At 34.6% G+C, this 18,781-nt stretch overlaps 2 protein-coding genes across 2 annotated transcripts; both read left to right on the top strand.

The window, feature by feature from the left end:
• Positions 1-1,924: 1,924 nt before the first annotated feature.
• LOC145046216 (putative F-box protein At1g67623) lies at positions 1,925-7,513 on the top strand. The gene is made up of 5 exons (XM_078994513.1): positions 1,925-2,064; positions 2,151-2,307; positions 2,451-2,625; positions 7,327-7,385; positions 7,505-7,513. Exons 1-5 carry the CDS (start codon positions 1,925-1,927, stop codon positions 7,511-7,513), a joined length of 540 nt encoding a protein of 179 aa, XP_078850639.1.
• Positions 7,514-16,173: 8,660 nt separating this feature from the next.
• On the top strand, positions 16,174-17,446 carry LOC144996889 (profilin-1). The gene is made up of 3 exons (XM_078956666.1): positions 16,174-16,456; positions 16,848-16,985; positions 17,072-17,446. The coding sequence occupies exons 1-3, from the start codon at positions 16,328-16,330 to the stop codon at positions 17,204-17,206; spliced, it is 402 nt and encodes a 133-aa protein (XP_078812792.1). The 5' UTR covers positions 16,174-16,327; the 3' UTR covers positions 17,207-17,446.
• The last annotated feature ends 1,335 nt before the right edge of the window (positions 17,447-18,781 follow it).

Below are 18,781 nucleotides of genomic sequence, written 5' to 3'. Positions count from 1 at the left end.
ATGACATACGGGTCATTGCTTAACATGGTAGTTGCTTATGGTGTCCATGGATGACATACGAGTCATTGGTGATCAACATGGTAATTACTTATGATGTCCATGGATGACATACGGGTCATTGGTCAACATGGTAGACATACAGGTTATTGGCCAACATGGTAGTTGCTTATGGTGTCCATGGATGACATACAGGTCATTAGTCAACATGGTAGTTGCTTATGGTGTAAGGGTATCACCCATGGATGACATATGGGTCATTGGTCAACATGGTCGTTGCTTATGGTGTCCATGGATGACATATGAGTCATTGGTCAACACTGTAGTTGCTTATGGTGTTCATGGATGACATACGCATCTTTGGTCAACATGGTAGCAGCTTATGGTGTCCATGGATGGCATACGGGTCATTGGTCAACATGGTAGTTGCTTATCATGTCCACGGATGACATACGGGTCATTGGTCAACATGGTAGTTGCTTATGGTGTGATGGTATCACCCATGGATGATATATGGGTCATTCGTCAACATGGTAGTTGCTTATGGTGTCCATGGATGGCATATGGGTCATTGGTCAACATGGAAGTTGCTTATGGTGTCCATGGATGAAATACGGGTCATTTGTCAACATGGTAGTTGCTTATGGTGTCTAAGGATGACATATGGGTCATTGGTCAACATGATAGTAGCTTATGGTATCCATGGATGACATACGGGTCATTGGTGATCAACATGGTAGTTGTTTATGGTGTCCATGGATGACATATGGGTCATTGGTCAACATGGTAGTTGCTTATGGTGTCCGTAGATGACATATGAGTCATTAGTCAACATGGTAGTTGCTTATGGTGTCCATGGATGACATACGGGTCATTGGTCAACATGGTAGTTGCTTATGGTGTGATGGTATCACCCATGGATGACATATGGGTCATTGGTCAACATGGTAGTTGCTTATGGTGTCCATGGATGACATATGGGTTATTGGTCAACATGGTAGTTGCTTATGGTGTCCATGGATGATATACGGGTCATTGGTCAACATGGTAGTTGCTTATGGTGGGATGGTATCACCCATGGATGACATATGGGTCATTGGTTAACATGGTAGTTGCTTATGGTGTCCATGGATGACATACGGGTCATTGATCAATATGGTAGTTGCTTATGGTGTCCATGGATGACATACAAGTTATTGGTCAACATGGTAGTTGCTTATGGTGTGATGGTATCACCCATGGATGACATATGGGTATTTGGTCAACATGGTAATTGCTTATGGTGCCCATGGATGACATATGGGTCATTGGTCAATATGGTAGTTGCTTATGGTGTCCATGTATAACATACGAGTCATTGGTCAACATGGTAGTTGCTTATGGTGTCCATGGATGACATACGAGTCATTGGTCAACATGGTAGTTGCTTATGGTGTCCATGGATGACATACGGGTTATTGGTGACCAACATGATAGTTGCTTATGGTGTCCATGGATGACATACGGGTCATTGGTCAACATGATAGTTGCTTATGGTGTCCATGGATGACATACGGGTCATTGGTCAATATGATAGTTGCTTATGGTGTGATGGTATCACTCATGGATGACATATAGGTCATTGGTCAAAATATATCATGTGTGCCGGTTGTGTATTAAAATAGAAATTGATTTTTCTAATAATTATGACTTTTGACATAACTACCCTTATTAATTAAATATGAGTCATTGTATGCATGAGGACAGTTTGGTCATTTTATAATGGAACATCTTCTAGGCGTCGTAATGTTTTTCGACGAAACACGTTGTTTCAGTTCTTCACTCTTATTTCAGTTACTTGCAAACAACCCCAATTTCAAAATTCCGACAGTCAAAAAACCCTAAAATCATTTTCGCAGAATCGTTTTCTTAGTGAAGGTTTATTATTATGGAAGCCAGTACTTCTTCGAAGATGCAATCACGAAATCAAAGGAAATCGCTAACAGACATGCCATTGGAAGTGATGGAGAAAATAATAGTTGACTTCGGAAAAATTTCAGCTGTCAAGGCTTTCAGGATGAAGAGTGTGTAAGTTTTCTCTTTGATCATTCTATTTCACAAGTGTATTTGAGTTGTCTTTACATTATGGAGCGAATATTGTGTTTCGTTTGCAGTTGTAGATTCTTTAATGAGGTAGGAAAAACAGATGAAGTATATAAACATATGGAGTTAGATAGATTACGATTTCGTGGTTGGTCTGACCAGAAACATGCAGTTGTCAACAAATGCATAGAGATGAGAAACCCAAATATTCTGTTTAGGAATGGATTGGTATGTTGATATATATATATATATATATATATATATATATATATATATATATATATATATATATAAATGCATAGTATTAATTAATCTATTTCTTGTTTTGCATAACTTCAACTAGAAATTATGTATTTAATGCTTTTTTTCAGATGAAGTTATTTTTCTTAGAATCTGAACATGAAAGGAAAACGATGCTTGAAGAAACATCTGCATTGGGACATTTGGATTCAACATTTGTCCTGGGAACGATGTTGATGGCTGAAGGGAGACATAGGAAGCAGGAAGCTTTGGACATGTTGAACAATGCTTACTGCAGAGCAAAAGGTAAGTGGAATCTTAGAGCAACTTGTTCTAAGGTTCATCTCAACTTAAATAGGGAGGGGATGAAACATGTACACTTCCATGGCTTCTATATAACTTTTACAATCCATAAGTCTGTAATTAGTGTGTTAGACGCTTTTTTGAATGGACACAAATGGGTGTTTAGGTGTGAAATTTGTTTGTGGGATGCTTGTTTCGTTAGGTTTTCAAGGGAGTATGGTATAACTTATGAGTAGTTTGTTGATATGTACTTTCATATTATGACAATTAAGCTATGTACATTCTTTTGGTTTAATATACAAATATATAGTAATTTACTTGATAAGTAATTATTTGATGTTGTTACTTTATTAGTAAATATGTTGTGTTATTAATAAGGGACTAAAATAGTAAAAGTTTGGAATGGTGTTTGAATGTTTTTTGAATAATGTTTGAATAATGTGTTTTGCATTTTCATTATTAGTGTTTATATTATATTTTGATCATAGTTGTATGTAGCAAATTTTTTAATATATATATATATATATATATATATATATATATATATATATATATATATATATATATATATAATACATGAATATATACTAGCAATTTGGTGAAATTTTAATATAAATGTATTACGTTATGAATTATGATATATATGTTATTTTTGTCTTTTTCATTTTAATAATCAAAATTCCACTGTTACCTATCTATAAAAGGTTATAATATTTGAATAATTTGTTTTGACACAAATACCCTTAGTATTCACATATTTGGAATGATTTTAAGGGCAATTTGGTCTTTTTGCAATCTAAATCGTTAAGGCGCCATCTGTAACCCCTAAAAAATGAAGGGTAAAAAATTCATTTTTAATATAGCTACAACATTGATACCGTTTATTTCAAACATTTCAAACCATCATTAAGTAAAACATTTATCAGAGTTTATCCCAAAATCATTCCTTGAGGAAATCATAGGTGTCTGCACTGTGATCAATCTGAGCCCTTCCTTTCCAAATCGATGATACCTGAAACCAATAAACAAAACTGTAAGTACAACGCTTAGTGATTTCCCCAGAACATACCCCACACAATTCACATAACCACATAATCCACATTAGCTATAAAAGCTACATAAACCATATCAATCAAATAACCATATCAATAAAATAACCATATCCATCACATGCCCATATCAATCACATAACCATATGAATCACATAACCATGCATATAGACATACATGGATGCCGTGGGCTCCCCCCAGGGTCTTAATCCAGGATGTCATGGGCTCCCCCATGGTCTTCAATAAGAAAGCCACGGGAGCTCCACATGGTCTTACATCCAAATGTGATGTAAGAACTTGGTTCGGTTTGTAGCCATCACTAGAGTTAAGCGGGTTTGGTGATTGTTCGAGCATTGGTTGGTTGAGCTGTTCTTAATTGGGAGTGAATGACTGATGGAGTCGTGTTGGCGGATAGACCAGGACCACCTGTACCTGCTTCGTTTTTTAGTCTAGAGCTGGTTTTGTTTTCGATGAGGATTTTTCAGCACCGGTAAGTGGTGGGGGCGTATATGTTTCGGGTATTTGTAAATCTGTTCTAGAAGTATAGGTTTGTGCGGTTCGGGATATGAAGTTGAGTCATTATGGAAATGGTTTGGAGTGGTTTCTCCTTCCCGGGGGTTAGGCATCGATCAAGGTTTTCGGTTTCAGGCGTCACGATTGGACACTTGGGGGCTTAGAGCAAAGTTGGGGTTCATTCTTCGATAGGGCTTATGATTTCCACTATTTTGGGTTCGAAAGTAGTAAGGGTGGACGGTTATTGGAATGAGGTGACTTTACCAGTCATATTCTTGATTTAGGGATTTAGGTAGGATCGTTGGTTCAACAGAAGAGATAGTAAGAAATGGTTTGGAGGTCAAAATCTAATTTAAGTGGGGGAGAGTGGTAACACCCTGTTTCGGGTCATTTCATAATTCGGGGTCACGACCCAATGGTCAAATATCATAAGGTTTTAGGCATTGGTAACGAGAGGTTTAGACCCATTTGGATGTGGGTATTGTAGATTGTGTGATCCAAGAGTTCGGTTTATGCTTTGGAGTTAAAGGGTAAAATGGGAAAGTAGTGTTCAGACTTCTTTTATGAATTATGGATTCTAGTTCGATGTGATTTAAGTTAAAAGTAATTAGATAGGGTTGTAGAGCTCCTCAATACATTTCCATGGATATAAAGATCGTCGAAATCGGAGTTTAAATGAAGAAGTTATGATCGCTTGAAGTTTGGACGTGTTTAGGTTAAGTTGAGTACGTTGGGCGTATTAAGGCATCCTGAGTACGCTGTGCGTATTAAGAGTACGCAAGGCGTACGTTATCAGTGCCCAAACCCTTTTTTCTGGTATTAGTGGATATACGGGTGCTAGCAGTGCAGAAAAGGTATCGTGTCATAGTATTTCAAGGATCTTTGATTCAAGTGAGTCTTCTCCCGATGCTCGTGACTCGAACTCATCAATGTCGACTCACTAAATTATGTATGTAGGATGCTAGTTGTTTTTGTGACTCTTGCATATTTGTATGAGCCTGTGTGGTAGAATAGTTGTATTTGTAATGACCAACTGAGTCTAGATGTTATTATTATGTTATGTTGTTTATATGTGACTAAGACTATTGATAGTCTCCAGGGTTGCTGATAACCCACCGGGCGTATTGTTAGCCTACTGGGACTGCTGATAGTTTCCAGGGTTGATGATAACTCACTGGAAGTGCTGTTAGCTTAATGGGACTACTGATAGTCACCAGGGTTGCTGATAACCCATAACTGTTTATTTGTGATGTGCGGTGTGTGGTATTTTGGGGAACTCACTAAGCTTTGTGCTTATGATTTGTGGTTTACCCGTTTTAGGTTTTCTTATATTAAAGGAGGGGTACAACTCGATTGCATCGCATCGATGGGGGACTTGTGTACTTGATAACATTTAATGATACCCTGATAAATCTTTTAAGATCATGTAGTTATGAATTAAATAAATACTTAAAGTTTTAATTAAAAATTTTGGGTTGAAATATGGGATGTTACAAAAAAAAATAGTTATATATAACTATCTACAACATACGTACATCTTACCATCTCTAACATATATGCATGGATATGCAAAACTTAACCATATTGGCAAAGCCGGAAAAGTTGAACCTGTTTCAGCAACAGGATAGAATGGACTTGTTTCGGTCAATTATCAGTTCTGATTTCATTTCGGAAGAACCAATTACCAGTTTGACTTAAGATCATAAGTAGCGTTTGACACAGTGACCATCTTGAATTGGATTGAACGGGAATGGACCGAACAATTTGTATGTATATTGTTTGGTACACTATAACCAAGGGTTGATCGCACGAAATGGACCCTACTTAGAAGTGCGTCTCACCCCATATTTTACTAGAAAATCACCCACTAGATTTTAATTTTTCAAATTAACCCATTTTGGCAACCTATTTGACACCATTTTTTTTTGTTAAAACCACTAAATATATTTAAATTACAAAGTTATATATATTTTCTAGTTGGTTAAAATTTTTGTTTCTTTAATATTTATTAACTTATATATATACTAAAAAATTATAAATACATATAAAAATTCATAGTTTTTAATTCAAGTATAATATTTATATAAAGACAAAATTGCAAGTTTGGTACCTGTGGTATGTCAAAAATTGGATGTTTGGTCCAAAAAGTTTTGGGGTTGCACTGGTGGTCCAAAAGCTTTGATTTGTTGTGAAATTGGTCCAAAGGCTTAACAGCCGTCTACCCCCTCCGTCTGTGTGAGGGTATTTTTGTCAATTCACGCCCATTCCTTTGATATCTTATTAAATTAAACCCCCCTAACGTCTACTCTCCTTATTAATAGATCGGACGTATGTTCCATCTTTTCCCTAAATCGAAATCTCCTCCTCATCTTTTCCCTAAAATCAAAATCGTGTCTTCCAAACTCAAAATCAACAATGGTGAGGTGTTTCTGTGGTCAAAGGAAGAAAAATCAAAACTAAAGTTGTACATGATATGTAGCTGGGTTATTTTTGGAAGACACGATTGCCATTTGACCACAGAAACACCTTACCATTGTTGATTTTGAGTTTGGAAGACACGATTTTGATTTTAGGGAAAAGATGAGGAGGAGATTTCGATTTAGGGAAAAGATGGAACACACGTCCGATCTATTAATAAGGAGAGTAGATGTTAGGGGGGTTTAATTTAATAAGATATCAAAGGAATGGGCGTGAATTGACAAAAATACCCTCACACAGACGGAGGGGGTAGACGGCTGTTAAGCCTTTGGACCAATTCCACAACAAATCAAAGTTTTTGGACCACCGGTGCAACCCCAAAACTTTTTGGACCAACCATCCAATTTTTGACATACCACAGGGACCAAACTTGCAATTTTGTCTTATATAAAATACATTTTAAAAAATAAAAAATAAAAAATAAAGGTCGTAAAATGAAACTATTTCCTGTCTTTTGATGAGTGAAAGGAAAGTGAGGGTTGATGTAACACTAAAAAGTGAAAGATAAAAGGTGACCATACCTATGACCAAATGACAAACTTGAAACAACATTGTGTTAAGCTTGTATCATAAGGCGGTGTTTGGGATATCCTTTTATCTTCAAAAGTCCTTTTTGTAAAAGGGCTTTTTACAAAATGTGTTTTTAAAAATGTGTTTGGATTAGCTTTTGAGGGGAAAAAGTCAAAAGCTGTTTTTAAAAAGTGTTTGGTTTCACTTTTACATGTAAAATGACTAAAAAAGATATGCTTACATATTTACAATTATTTACTACTTTACATATACTATTTTATACTTAACAATTTTTTTTAAACACAATTATAATTTTGTAAACATTTTATTAGAAAATATAAAATATAAATTTCTTTTAAATATTCCTAATTTTTTTAATAGACCATGATAATATTAAAATTACGTTCATACGAATTGTAAATAATTTATAAAAAATATCATAGATAATATTACATTCATCTTCGCAATGTGATTATATCTTGTGCAATAATATATCGTATCGCTGCCATATATGGATCATCATCCCTCGTGCAACGTGTACTCGGACCTTCTTCGTAAACTTCACTACTAGTACCACCTCTTATGGGATTGTAGGATTATTGGTGTGCCCTATTAAACGCTTCATCAAACCTACCAACATTTCTAATGTAGTTATGGATCGCCATCGATGCTATCATAATTTTCACTTGGTTCTTGTACTTGTAATTAACATGCATGTCTCTTAATAATGCCCACCTAACTTTCCACACTCCAAAAGTTTGTTCAATGATATTTCGCAATGATAAGTGGAGATAGTTAAATTTCTCTTTTGGTCCACGAGGTTCACGAATAGCAGCCGTGTGTCCACGTCGAAAATCAGGTAAATGATAATTAATATTTGTGTCTTTGAATGGAGCAAGATACCCTCTAGTATTAGGATATCCGACATCAGCAACGTAATATTTATTTGTAAATAAAACAAACAAATTATTTTTTTTCGTTTCAAACAAGTAGTAAAAATATATAACTTGTGTTTCAAAAAATATACTAACCACCCGTTGTATATGGAAAATTAAGATCTGGTCTCTGTAAGGCTTCATTGAAAATTCTTGTGTCATGTGCAGTCCCCTCCCAACCGGCCCATACAAATGTAAAACCAGGGCCGGTCCAAACGTATATGAGGCCCGGGACGAAAAGAAAAAAATGGCCCCTTAAAGACAAATATAATAAAGATTCAAAAAAAACATTATTTATTTTTTACTATAAACGCGTTCAATTAGCAATAACAAGTATGCCAAATTGCTTCTTTTGAGCTAGTTTGATTTTGAACCAAGTTTAAGCCCTAAAAACCATTTAGGTAATAATTATATATATATATATATATATATATATATATATATATGTATATATATATATATATATATATATATGTATATATATATATATATATATATGTATTACATAGCCCATAAATTTTGGACCTCCTGGTGACGTGGGCCCTGAGCGATCACCTGGGTTGCCCACCGTCTAGACCGAACCTGTGTAAAACACATGTTAAAATCACAAACAACCATTATATTTTGTAATGCATATCCCTTTCGACCAATGTAAAATACATAATGTCAAAGGACAACATATAATGTCAAAACATAAAACATAATGTCAAAGCATAACACATATTGCTAAATCATTATTTCGTAAGTAACTTAAGGAACTCCATCTTGGCTTCGTCAGTCATTGGAAACATAAAAGCTTCACGATTTTGCTTTTTGGTGAAGACAAGCAATGCTTGTGAAAATTCGTTGGACCCTTCACGAAAATCAGGAAACTTGATAACAATGGCCATGCAATCTGCTATTGTTGGGGAAGGATTATTTTGTGGATAATTTTGTGTGCTTTTTGTTGATAAGACATCCAATAAAGCATCTACTTTTTCTTCATAAATTGAAATTTTACTCTTGGTTGAACGGTTGTTGGAAACAAGCTTAGACCTTTTCTTTTTACTTGAACTACTTTCATGGAAACTAGGAAAAAGAGGCTCATCATCATCATCTAAATTGATATCATCACTATCTCATTTCCCTCCACATTTTCTTCGTTTGGATTGCTATTGTTTTGAAACTGTAATGGAGTCATAGTCTGATCTCCAATGGCAACAAAATCCCGAAACAAAAGAGCATATTTCTCATCAAATATGCTCAAACCTGCATTCCTAAATTTTGCATAATCTTTATTCTACTGCAAGAAAAAAAGATAATATAAATCAAATACGCTCAATCTATATGCTATCATAACTTAAAATAATAAAAAAGAATAGTAAATCATACCTTTATTTTCTCCTCCCACTACTCAGGTGATGCATCTATTAGGCTTCTCGTCCCACCCAGTCCGGTTTCAAGCCTCATTAAGCGGTAAACCTTCCACTATTTTTTCATGTTCTTCCATTTGTTTGTTAGTTGTTTTTTTTTCAAGGCTATAACCTGTTTTGTCCTTCATGTGTTCTTTTTATTCTCCCACCCAACTTTATTAAAGTGAGTACCAGTTTTATGTCCTTTTCTTAGTTCAATCAAGCATGAATCAACAAACACAATGAAGCTACGATTATCCCATCCGAATTTTGGTTTTTTCATTTTTAAAGATGTTTCACAATCAACAACAACAGTGTGGTTTTTGTCCATTATCTGTGAATTACATATCGTATCAACATTAAACAACAAACCAATTTCATTAACCTTCCTAAATGATTTCATCAATTTAACAAATTTGTAATCAATCTTTCATACGATTCATGAACTATAGTTAATCAAAACAGAAAAAATAGAACAACAACGGAAGAAAAAAACGCAAATCATGAGAGAAGCTCTTCTCTAAATTTTACAATATTATTAATCCAAACATGCTACATGCATATTCATAAAATAATTTACAAAAGTCTGGATACAAACCAACTATTAAGATTTTTACTGAGTTATATATATATATATATATATATATATATATATAACTTCCCAGGAATTTATACACTAAGTACAAAAGTGATAATATTAACTATTCTACATCTTCTACTAGTACATGACTATACTATTTATCACCTGCAATAGTTTAAACATTGAGAGGGATAAGTGGGTGATACTTAGTGAGTTCAATAACAATTACAATATAACGCTATGCCATACATATATCAATATGACAGAAGCAAAGAGGGACAAAGAACAACAAATGCATATGTGTATCATATGACAGGCTTTCCATATCAACAAATGATCTAATTTAAAGATTTACAATCAATGAGATACAACAATTTCAACATGATATACATCATAAAACTTCAGCCCAAGTGGCACAGAAAGATACAATTTCGGATTATCATTTTGCTAGAATATACAGGCTTTCAGCCCTACATAGCCCTATGCCAATACCAGAAGTGATACGAGTCATGCTCTACATGGCCAAAGGCACAAAGCCAATACCAGAAGTGATACGAGACATTATCTACATGGCCAAAGGAATAAATCCAATAGCAGAATAATACGAGACATGCTTTACAAAGCCAAAGGCTTAAAGACAATACCAGGAGTGATACGAGACATGCTCTACATGATCAACGATATAAAACCAGAATAACACATGAAAGCACATTGAACATATAACACATAACATACAATTTTCCCTAGATTGAACTCACCGTAAAATAACCGAATGATAAAATGATAATTTGGGCAGCACTTCGTGTCTAAAAATGACTTTCTTTGACGAAACCGGGAGTTTTTGTTGAAAACTGGGCTTTGTGCGGGTAGAGTTTCGACTAACAATATTATTTCTCCGGGCCTTGCTTTGGGTGTTGGCGTGTTTTCCTAGGCTTCGGGGGGTGTTACAGTAATGAGAGAGAGAGAGTAGAGGGTAAAAAGATGTAAATTTTTCTAAACAAAATCGGGCAGCCTCACACCCTATTTATAGTATCCGAAGCATCTAATTATGTTGGGCGTAATTTTATGGTACATAGGGCGTACATTGAGTATGTTGGGCATACGAATGGATCAACTCGGACGCGTCAAGACTACGAACATGTGTGTGCCATGCGAAGGAGTAGGAGACGTGGCCAATCTCGGACCGTGTATGTCACAACCAGGAATTTTGATGTTGTGTAACAACAACAATTATACCAACTATAAACCAACAAGGTGAAAGCATGCATCATGCTTATTCAATAACAAAAAAACTTAAATAAAACACTTTATACAAGCATTGCAAATAATCAACAAAGAATTGGAAACCCTAGAAATCCCGGTTTAAGTCTATTTTGGACTAGGATTTCCTTATTGGGCCCAATGGGTCAATAAGCTTCCAATTTGACTATCTTGGGATTAGAACTCTTAAATGGGCTCTAATTGGACCCACTCCCATTTATTTTAACATTTTGGGACATATTGGGCCTAGAATGAAATAAACTACCCAAATGGACCATGTTGGGCCATAACTAACCTAATTAGCCCTAATGAGCCATAAAAATCATTTCTTGATTTATTTTGGACCGTGAACCCTCTCCCAAGACCAATTGGGCCATAAAATGGACTTAATCACAAAAATCCCAAATTTCTTCCTTGCTTCTCCTTCTCTCGGCCCAACCACACAAATGAAGGAGGGAGAGTTGACTTTTTACTTGCCACTTCACCATTATACATGGGACAACCATGCAAATATCCCATACTTCCAAGCGCCTATCCTTTCATCCCTCTCTCTTCTCCTCTCTCCTTTTCTTCTTCGGCCGAGAACCACATGGGGAAAACACACACACACAAACACAATTCACTCAAACACTCTGAAAGAAACACTCTTGCTTGTTCATCCAAAAATTTTGACGTATAAGGGCTCTTCAAGGAAGTTATTCTACAAAAATCAACATTTAAGGTAAGTTGGCGTTTAAATCCATGATCTAACTACTTCATTTCATCAAAAATCTCCTCCTAATTCTATTCAAACTCATGATCACCATATTAGAACACATATAAGTTCGAGATCTTCCAAGAAGGCTTGCTAGGACCAAGTTTTCTTCATTTCTTCTTTCTAAATCAAAAGCAACAATCAAAGGTGAGTTCATACCCCTCTCTTTTTCGGTTTTTACAAATTTTATGGGGAGAATACAAGCAAAATGTGTAGATCTATGTGTATGTGTGTGTTATGTATGATTTTATGCATGTATGTGTGATTTTATGTGTTTTGTTGATGAATAAGTAACCAAAAGGGAAGAAATCTCGAGATCTATTCCATAAGAAGGAAGAAAACATGATCTAAGTTATATTATACTAAACAAGTCAAGAATATTAACTTATAAGATTGTGATAAACATATTTCAACATAAAACCCATTTTTGGGCTTAAATTGTCAAATAAACAAAAGTTGGGTAAAAAATTATGATTTACGGTTTTCTTAAGGGTCAAAGGAGTCAAAATAGTTACAAAAAATGTTTTTATGAATATTATGCACTTCAAAGGACTTCAAATATAAATATTAGCTTAATGGGCTAATTTTTGGACTTTTTGGCCCAACAAGCCCAAAGTTGCAAAAATCATGAAATTAAAAGGGCTGAAATGGTAAGTTCTTCAAAACAGGGGATAAAAAGTTAAACAAAACTATTTCAAGGGTTAAAAATGTCTTTCTTTTCCAAAAAGGATAAAAAATGTTAAGTTTTTGGATTTTGGGCCAAAATTATAAAAGTTGCAAAAGTTTGGGCTTTAACCGAAAAATACTTTTCTGGAAGGGCTGAAACTACAAAAGAATAATTTTTGAGCTAAAAATATCATTTTAACAAGTTTATGACTCAAAAGTGTCAAGAAAAGAGTTTAAGGATAAAAATGTTTTTTTATAAGGGACTAAAATTGTTGTTTTTATTAAAGAAGGACGGAAAAAGGTCAAACCAATATTCTTATGACAATTATTTTATTTCTAGAATATTGAATAAAAAATGCTAAACTACGACGTACAAAAATCGAAAGATGAATACACGCATAACTCCAAGTATCGTTATAAACAAATCGATCGGTCTCGAGTCGATACAAAAATAACAATCGTTCAATCAAACCCACCAACAATCGTACAATACCTAAGGCAAGTGAACATTCCAAAATCTTGGGCTTAAAGGCTTCAATCATGCTTGTTGGACCTTTGAAATCTATTAGCATGATCTTTGGGCCCAAGGGATAACGATAATATGTTATTGGGCCTTCTATGACCCAATTCCATATTGAAAGGACCCTCAATGGCTTTTAATTGCTATTGGGCCTTAGTGGCCCATTAGCATAGCTAGTAAGGTCAAAGTAATCAAATGCGAGATGGACCACCATGTCCTTCGCATACCCAACATCCTAAAATAACTCACGGAAGCAGTAGGACTTTGTACTCGTCTTCTCCTCGTTTGCTAGGCTTATGAGTAATCAAAGTAAATAGATTCAGGTTGTTAATCAAAAGTAATCAAGGTTGTTTGGATTTAAGTGAGTAATAACGGGCGACGCCTCTAAGGATCGTTCATAGTATGTAGTTATAACTAGTCATTATCATGCATGGTTATAACGACTCACAACAATTAATTAATCCAAAACCATCAAAGTAATCAAGGAAGAGTAATCAAAATCATTCATTGTGGGGGTATAACAATTTAAGAAATCACTGTATTTTATGTATTTGGAAAACATCGGGTTTTCCGGGGAAGTTCAACATTTTCACTTGTATGTTTAATACTAAGTTCTTCAATTATACATGTTTTGAAATCATCATGCATATATGTACGGATCTTAACACCTTTTTACAAACAATGGTCTTTTTTGAAAATATCGGATTTTCTGGGTTGTTCTCGTTCAAACTACACAAAACATTTTCATATCAAAGATGCTTATGAACTTACCAACATTCCATATGTTGACCCATTTTCAAAATAACTGGTATTCTCAGGTAACAGGTAAGCTGAGGAATAAGTACCAAGTATGTCAGTGTGTTTTTCTTTTGAAAACTATCAAACAATTTATGTATGGATTTGTAACGTTAAAACAATGTACTTGATGTGAACAATGTCGGTTGTAATATATTGATGCATGGTGATGTTTATGTTATGATTCATGTATATTAATTGTGATGATATTCAATTTATGTCACACGAGCCCTCGGACATTTCCGCCGTTTGGTTCGGGGGTGTGATAGTGTACACAAAAGTACGTTGGGCGTACATACCTCGTACGCTGGGCGTATATCTGAATGCTAAGCGTACCACTTGGTACGCTGCGCGTTCTCGAAGTTTGTGCCTAAAGCTTCAAAAATTCATATCTTTCGTATACGGGCTCCGTTTTTGATGTTCTTTATATCCACACATAGATGAAATTATGCTCTACAACTTTTGTTTAGACTCCTTTGGCTAATTTCAACTTTATTTTTAAAGTTATATTTTAACTGGCCGGGACAGGAAAAGTCCGTTAAAAATTCATAACTTCTTTATCCGACGTCCGTTTTCTTCTGTATTTTTACCGTTGAACTACTATTAACGAGATCTTTGATTCTCGTTTAGGTTGTATCAGCTAAAAAATGCTCGATCTATAATTCAAATTTCGAGCTGAATACTGTTATGCTGATTCTTAGAAAAATCATAAATTCCTCATACACGTTCAGAGTTGGAGGTTGTTTTTATAAAAGTTCTCGTTTTAATGAATACTACGACTTTTATTTAGATCACAAAGGTTAAAAAGTAGTTTATTGTAAACTCACTTTTTACGTCATATGGCGTTGTGCTAGTTCTGTCGCAAAACTTCAATAAGTCATAACTTCTTTGTTATAACTCGGATTTCAGTGAGATTTTTGCCTAAATGTTTCTAACGATCTAATTTACAACTTTCTATAACATTAGTTTTACTTATTTCCAACTTAATTTTATATGTTCGTTAATTTTGATAACTGAATTTTTGATCGGAATCTCATAAGACTTCTCATCACTTCCAATACTTTCCGAATGATTCTAAACATAGATTTAATTCGAATCTCATAAAACTGTTAGAACTCAACACTCAAAATTATATATTATTTAATAATATTCACCTTTAAGCTATCAAGTTTACAAAATACGACAATTATACAAGGTTATTAACGTGTATGTTACAAATCAGAAGAAACAAATTGGAATAATTTCACAAATGGGTACCTGTTAACACAAACTGGTCCTTGTGAACAAAAAATTACATCATTTTAATCAATATTTCAACCATATTTCATCAATTCCACGAATTATTATTCAATAATTCATCAATTTCACAAATCTATACCTATTAACACAATATATCATCAATTTTCGTCAACACAGATCCATGCACTCCCAAAGGTATGGTAATCAATATTTCAGAACATCACATGTATCAAAATCGAAGGATCAAATCACATACAGTGCGAGGAAAATTGAAAATCGACATTTTCTTTGCTAATGAAAATCAAAAATCGACACAAACGAAAACGAAATCGGAGTTTAAACTTACCTGATCGGAGACGGAGAAATGAGACGCCGACAACGGTGTTGACCGGAGGAAGATCACCGATGGCTTGGAGGAAGATCGTCGATGGCTTGATAGATCAGTGAACGACAGAGAAGGACGAGGGTGAGCGGACAATACGAGAACGAGAGTAATGAACATATCCAATTGACTAGGATAGTTAGGGGTATAAAAGTAATTTAAGTTTTACGTAGTTCAAAAGCTTCAAAAAGTTTACCCGACTTTTCAAAACACACATTTTTCTTCTATCTAAAAAGTTGTTTTTAAAAGTTCTTTTCCCTTTACTAAACACCTTTTAGCTTCTTTTTAACTTTTAGAAAAAAGAGAAAAGCTAAAAGTTGTTTTAAAAATAAAACAAACACCCTCCAATTATTCAGTTGATTTTTATTTGAAAATTCCGTTACTTTTTATTGTATTTACCCGAAAATACGGGTATTCGTAATTTGATTCTAAAATAACAATAGAAGTCCTTGAATAAAGGCGGGCGGGAATGGAGGTGATCGACTGGAAGCAAATATTGGACACCGGCGAGAAGATCGGTCGCTCGTTCTTCAAAATTAATCGATAAATCAACTTCAAATCTAACATTTCCTGCCGATTTACAATTGCAATTTCGGATCAATCACATCAAATTTACACAAAAACAGTCTCAAAATGTCGTGGCAAACTTACATTGATGAGCATTTAATGTGTGACATCGATGGCAGTGGTCAACATCTCTCTTCCGCTGCCATCTTCGGTACCGATGGCACCGTCTGGGCTAAGAGCACTTCCTTCCCCCAGGTCTCTATCTCTAAACTTATTTCCTCATTTTAGGAATGATTTCATCCATCATCATCGCGATTTTCTGCTTTTGTGATTCTCAACAAATTCGTTTTGTGGCGCTGATTTCATATTGATCTGATTCGTCATACATAGGAATCTGGTAATTAATTTCTTTGTTATATTTCGTGATGAATATACTCTTGATAGATCTGATCGTGTTATATTGTAATTTGTTCATAATAATTCAATGCATGATACAAGTCAATTGCTATTAGGATCCGACTATTTGTACATTTTTCAACTTCAATTCTCTTCTCTTCCCCTTATTAGAGAAATCATTTTTTCATCACTTCACATTATAATCTTCACTATCTAAATGACTAAGTCTATTTCAACCTTATCTATGCAGTATAAAACCGAAGAGACCAATTCTATTATCAAAGAATTCAATGAAGCAAGTCATCTGGCTCCAACTGGTTTATTCCTGGGGGGTGCAAAGTACATGGTGATCCAAGGAGAGGCTGGAGCTGTCATTCGTGGTAAAAAGGTAACATACTTTTCGATTTATATTATCATTATAGGATCTTACTTTTATTTATTTTTTCCTACCCACAAAGTGCAATCCCTTTATAGGGAGCTGGAGGGATATGTGTGAAGAAAACAACTCGAGCCATGGTGTTTGGGTTGTATGATGAGCCAGTCGCACCTGGACAATGCAACATGGTTGTTGAAAGGTTGGGTGATTATTTGTTGGACCAGGGCCTATAGGGTCCACAAAGGTCTTCTTGTTATTCAAACACTTATGTATACATATGTTTTGTGTCTATACTCTATACTCTCTTTCACAAATTGGGATACATGATTTTTTTGGAGTTGTGATGTGATGTTATTATATATGTATCGTTGCAATGAGTCGAAAAGGTTGAATACCTTGTACTCTAAATGGACGAGAAGGCTTATTATGTGAACAACAGATATCTCGTAGTAAAAATTGATATTCTTTTGGTATTGTGGATGGATTGTTGTGTTTTGTTGGTTTTTTTTTCGTTTGTTTTTTGTCAGTAAAAAACTGGTTGGATCAATTTGACAATTGAAATTAGACGAAACAAACCGAATATGATTCTTTTTGGAAAGGAACTAGATAGAAAAGTTTTCATAAACAAACATATGGTTAAAATCTTGGGCCAATTTGATGAAGATGATAACAAACTTTTGTATTTTTTTATAGTAATATGGTTTAAAAGGATCTCGAAAATATTAAACATTCAAAAAGATTTAGGGTAAATGTTGCAAGTAACATGGATTAACTCTCTAAATTTTATTTTTTATTTACGTTTAAATAATAAGTGTTTTCTTTATTTTTCCATTTTCACAATTTTATTGATTAATTCTTTCAAAAAAATTGAAAGCCTTTTTTTAACTGTTTAAGTGAATAAATCTTCTAAAAATGTTTAATGACTTGAGAGAGTGTAAGCTGTATGTACATAGTTAGTCAGTAAACTATATTTTGTATGTGATTTACCATTAAATTCTCTTTGGGTGTTTAAAAACTACCACTATGAATTTATGATCGGATATTTTTAATTAATTGAAAGAATTAGAGTAAATGTTGATTTGGCATCAATGTGGTTGAGATGGAAGTGGATGCATATAGTGTCGTTCCATATTTATTTGGAGACATGGGTGGGAGTGAGGTATATGAGGTAAAGTATCGATAGCTGATGACGTTTCAAAGTCTTGTAGAGTTGTAGTCAAGCAAAAGGTTACTATCAGAGTGAAACACTAACTACAGATCATTCTAAGTAGGTAGTGACCATTCTAAGTGCGTTAGTGGATACTAGCGGGTTTGGTACGTGTTGGTGTTGTGTGGTTTCCTACAAATGTGATGTAGTGTATTGTTTCCTCTCGATGTACTCTGTCTCTATGTGGTTTCCCTTATGCCCTCCCCAAGTTAGGTATTAGTGATGGACTTGGGATACGTGATAGATGAGATGAACGTCTTCTATTAGGAAGAACAAAAATACACATACTTGATGTACTTTACATTGAGATGAATATATGTGATTGGATGTGGTTTTTATGCGATGTGTGCTTCATATGCTATGTGTCCTGCCTATGTGTATTGTGATTATGATGGATAACTAATCCTAATGTACGACCTTTAATGCATCTTAGTTTTCCCAACCCAACAACTGTTCCTAGATTACATGAGCTTGAACTAACATTCATATGAGCTCAAACCATGATTTGACCCTTGTTGCTATGCATGTAGATAAAAAAACAAGTTCAAATGATGAAAATATTTTGGTCATGTAATTTAATAGTCGGTTAGAGTACTCTAGG

The sequence above is a fragment of the Lactuca saligna genome, chromosome 5, assembly GCF_052625555.1.
Source record: "Lactuca saligna cultivar CGN05327 chromosome 5, ASM5262555v1, whole genome shotgun sequence".
NCBI lineage: Eukaryota > Viridiplantae > Streptophyta > Magnoliopsida > Asterales > Asteraceae > Lactuca > Lactuca saligna.
This window is presented reverse-complemented; position numbering and strand designations above follow the sequence as displayed.

Coding starts and splice junctions, on each gene's coding strand:
- LOC145046216 (XM_078994513.1), top strand. CDS start 1,925: ATGGAAGCCAGTACTTCTTCGAAGATGCAATCACGAAATCAAAGGAAA. Junction 2,308..2,450: donor TTCTGTTTAGGAATGGATTG/GTATGTTGATAT, acceptor GCTTTTTTTCAG/ATGAAGTTATTTTTCTTAGA. Junction 2,626..7,326: donor TGCTTACTGCAGAGCAAAAG/GTAAGTGGAATC, acceptor TGTTTGGATTAG/CTTTTGAGGGGAAAAAGTCA.
- LOC144996889 (XM_078956666.1), top strand. CDS start 16,328: ATGTCGTGGCAAACTTACATTGATGAGCATTTAATGTGTGACATCGAT. Junction 16,457..16,847: donor AGAGCACTTCCTTCCCCCAG/GTCTCTATCTCT, acceptor TTATCTATGCAG/TATAAAACCGAAGAGACCAA. Junction 16,986..17,071: donor CTGTCATTCGTGGTAAAAAG/GTAACATACTTT, acceptor ATCCCTTTATAG/GGAGCTGGAGGGATATGTGT.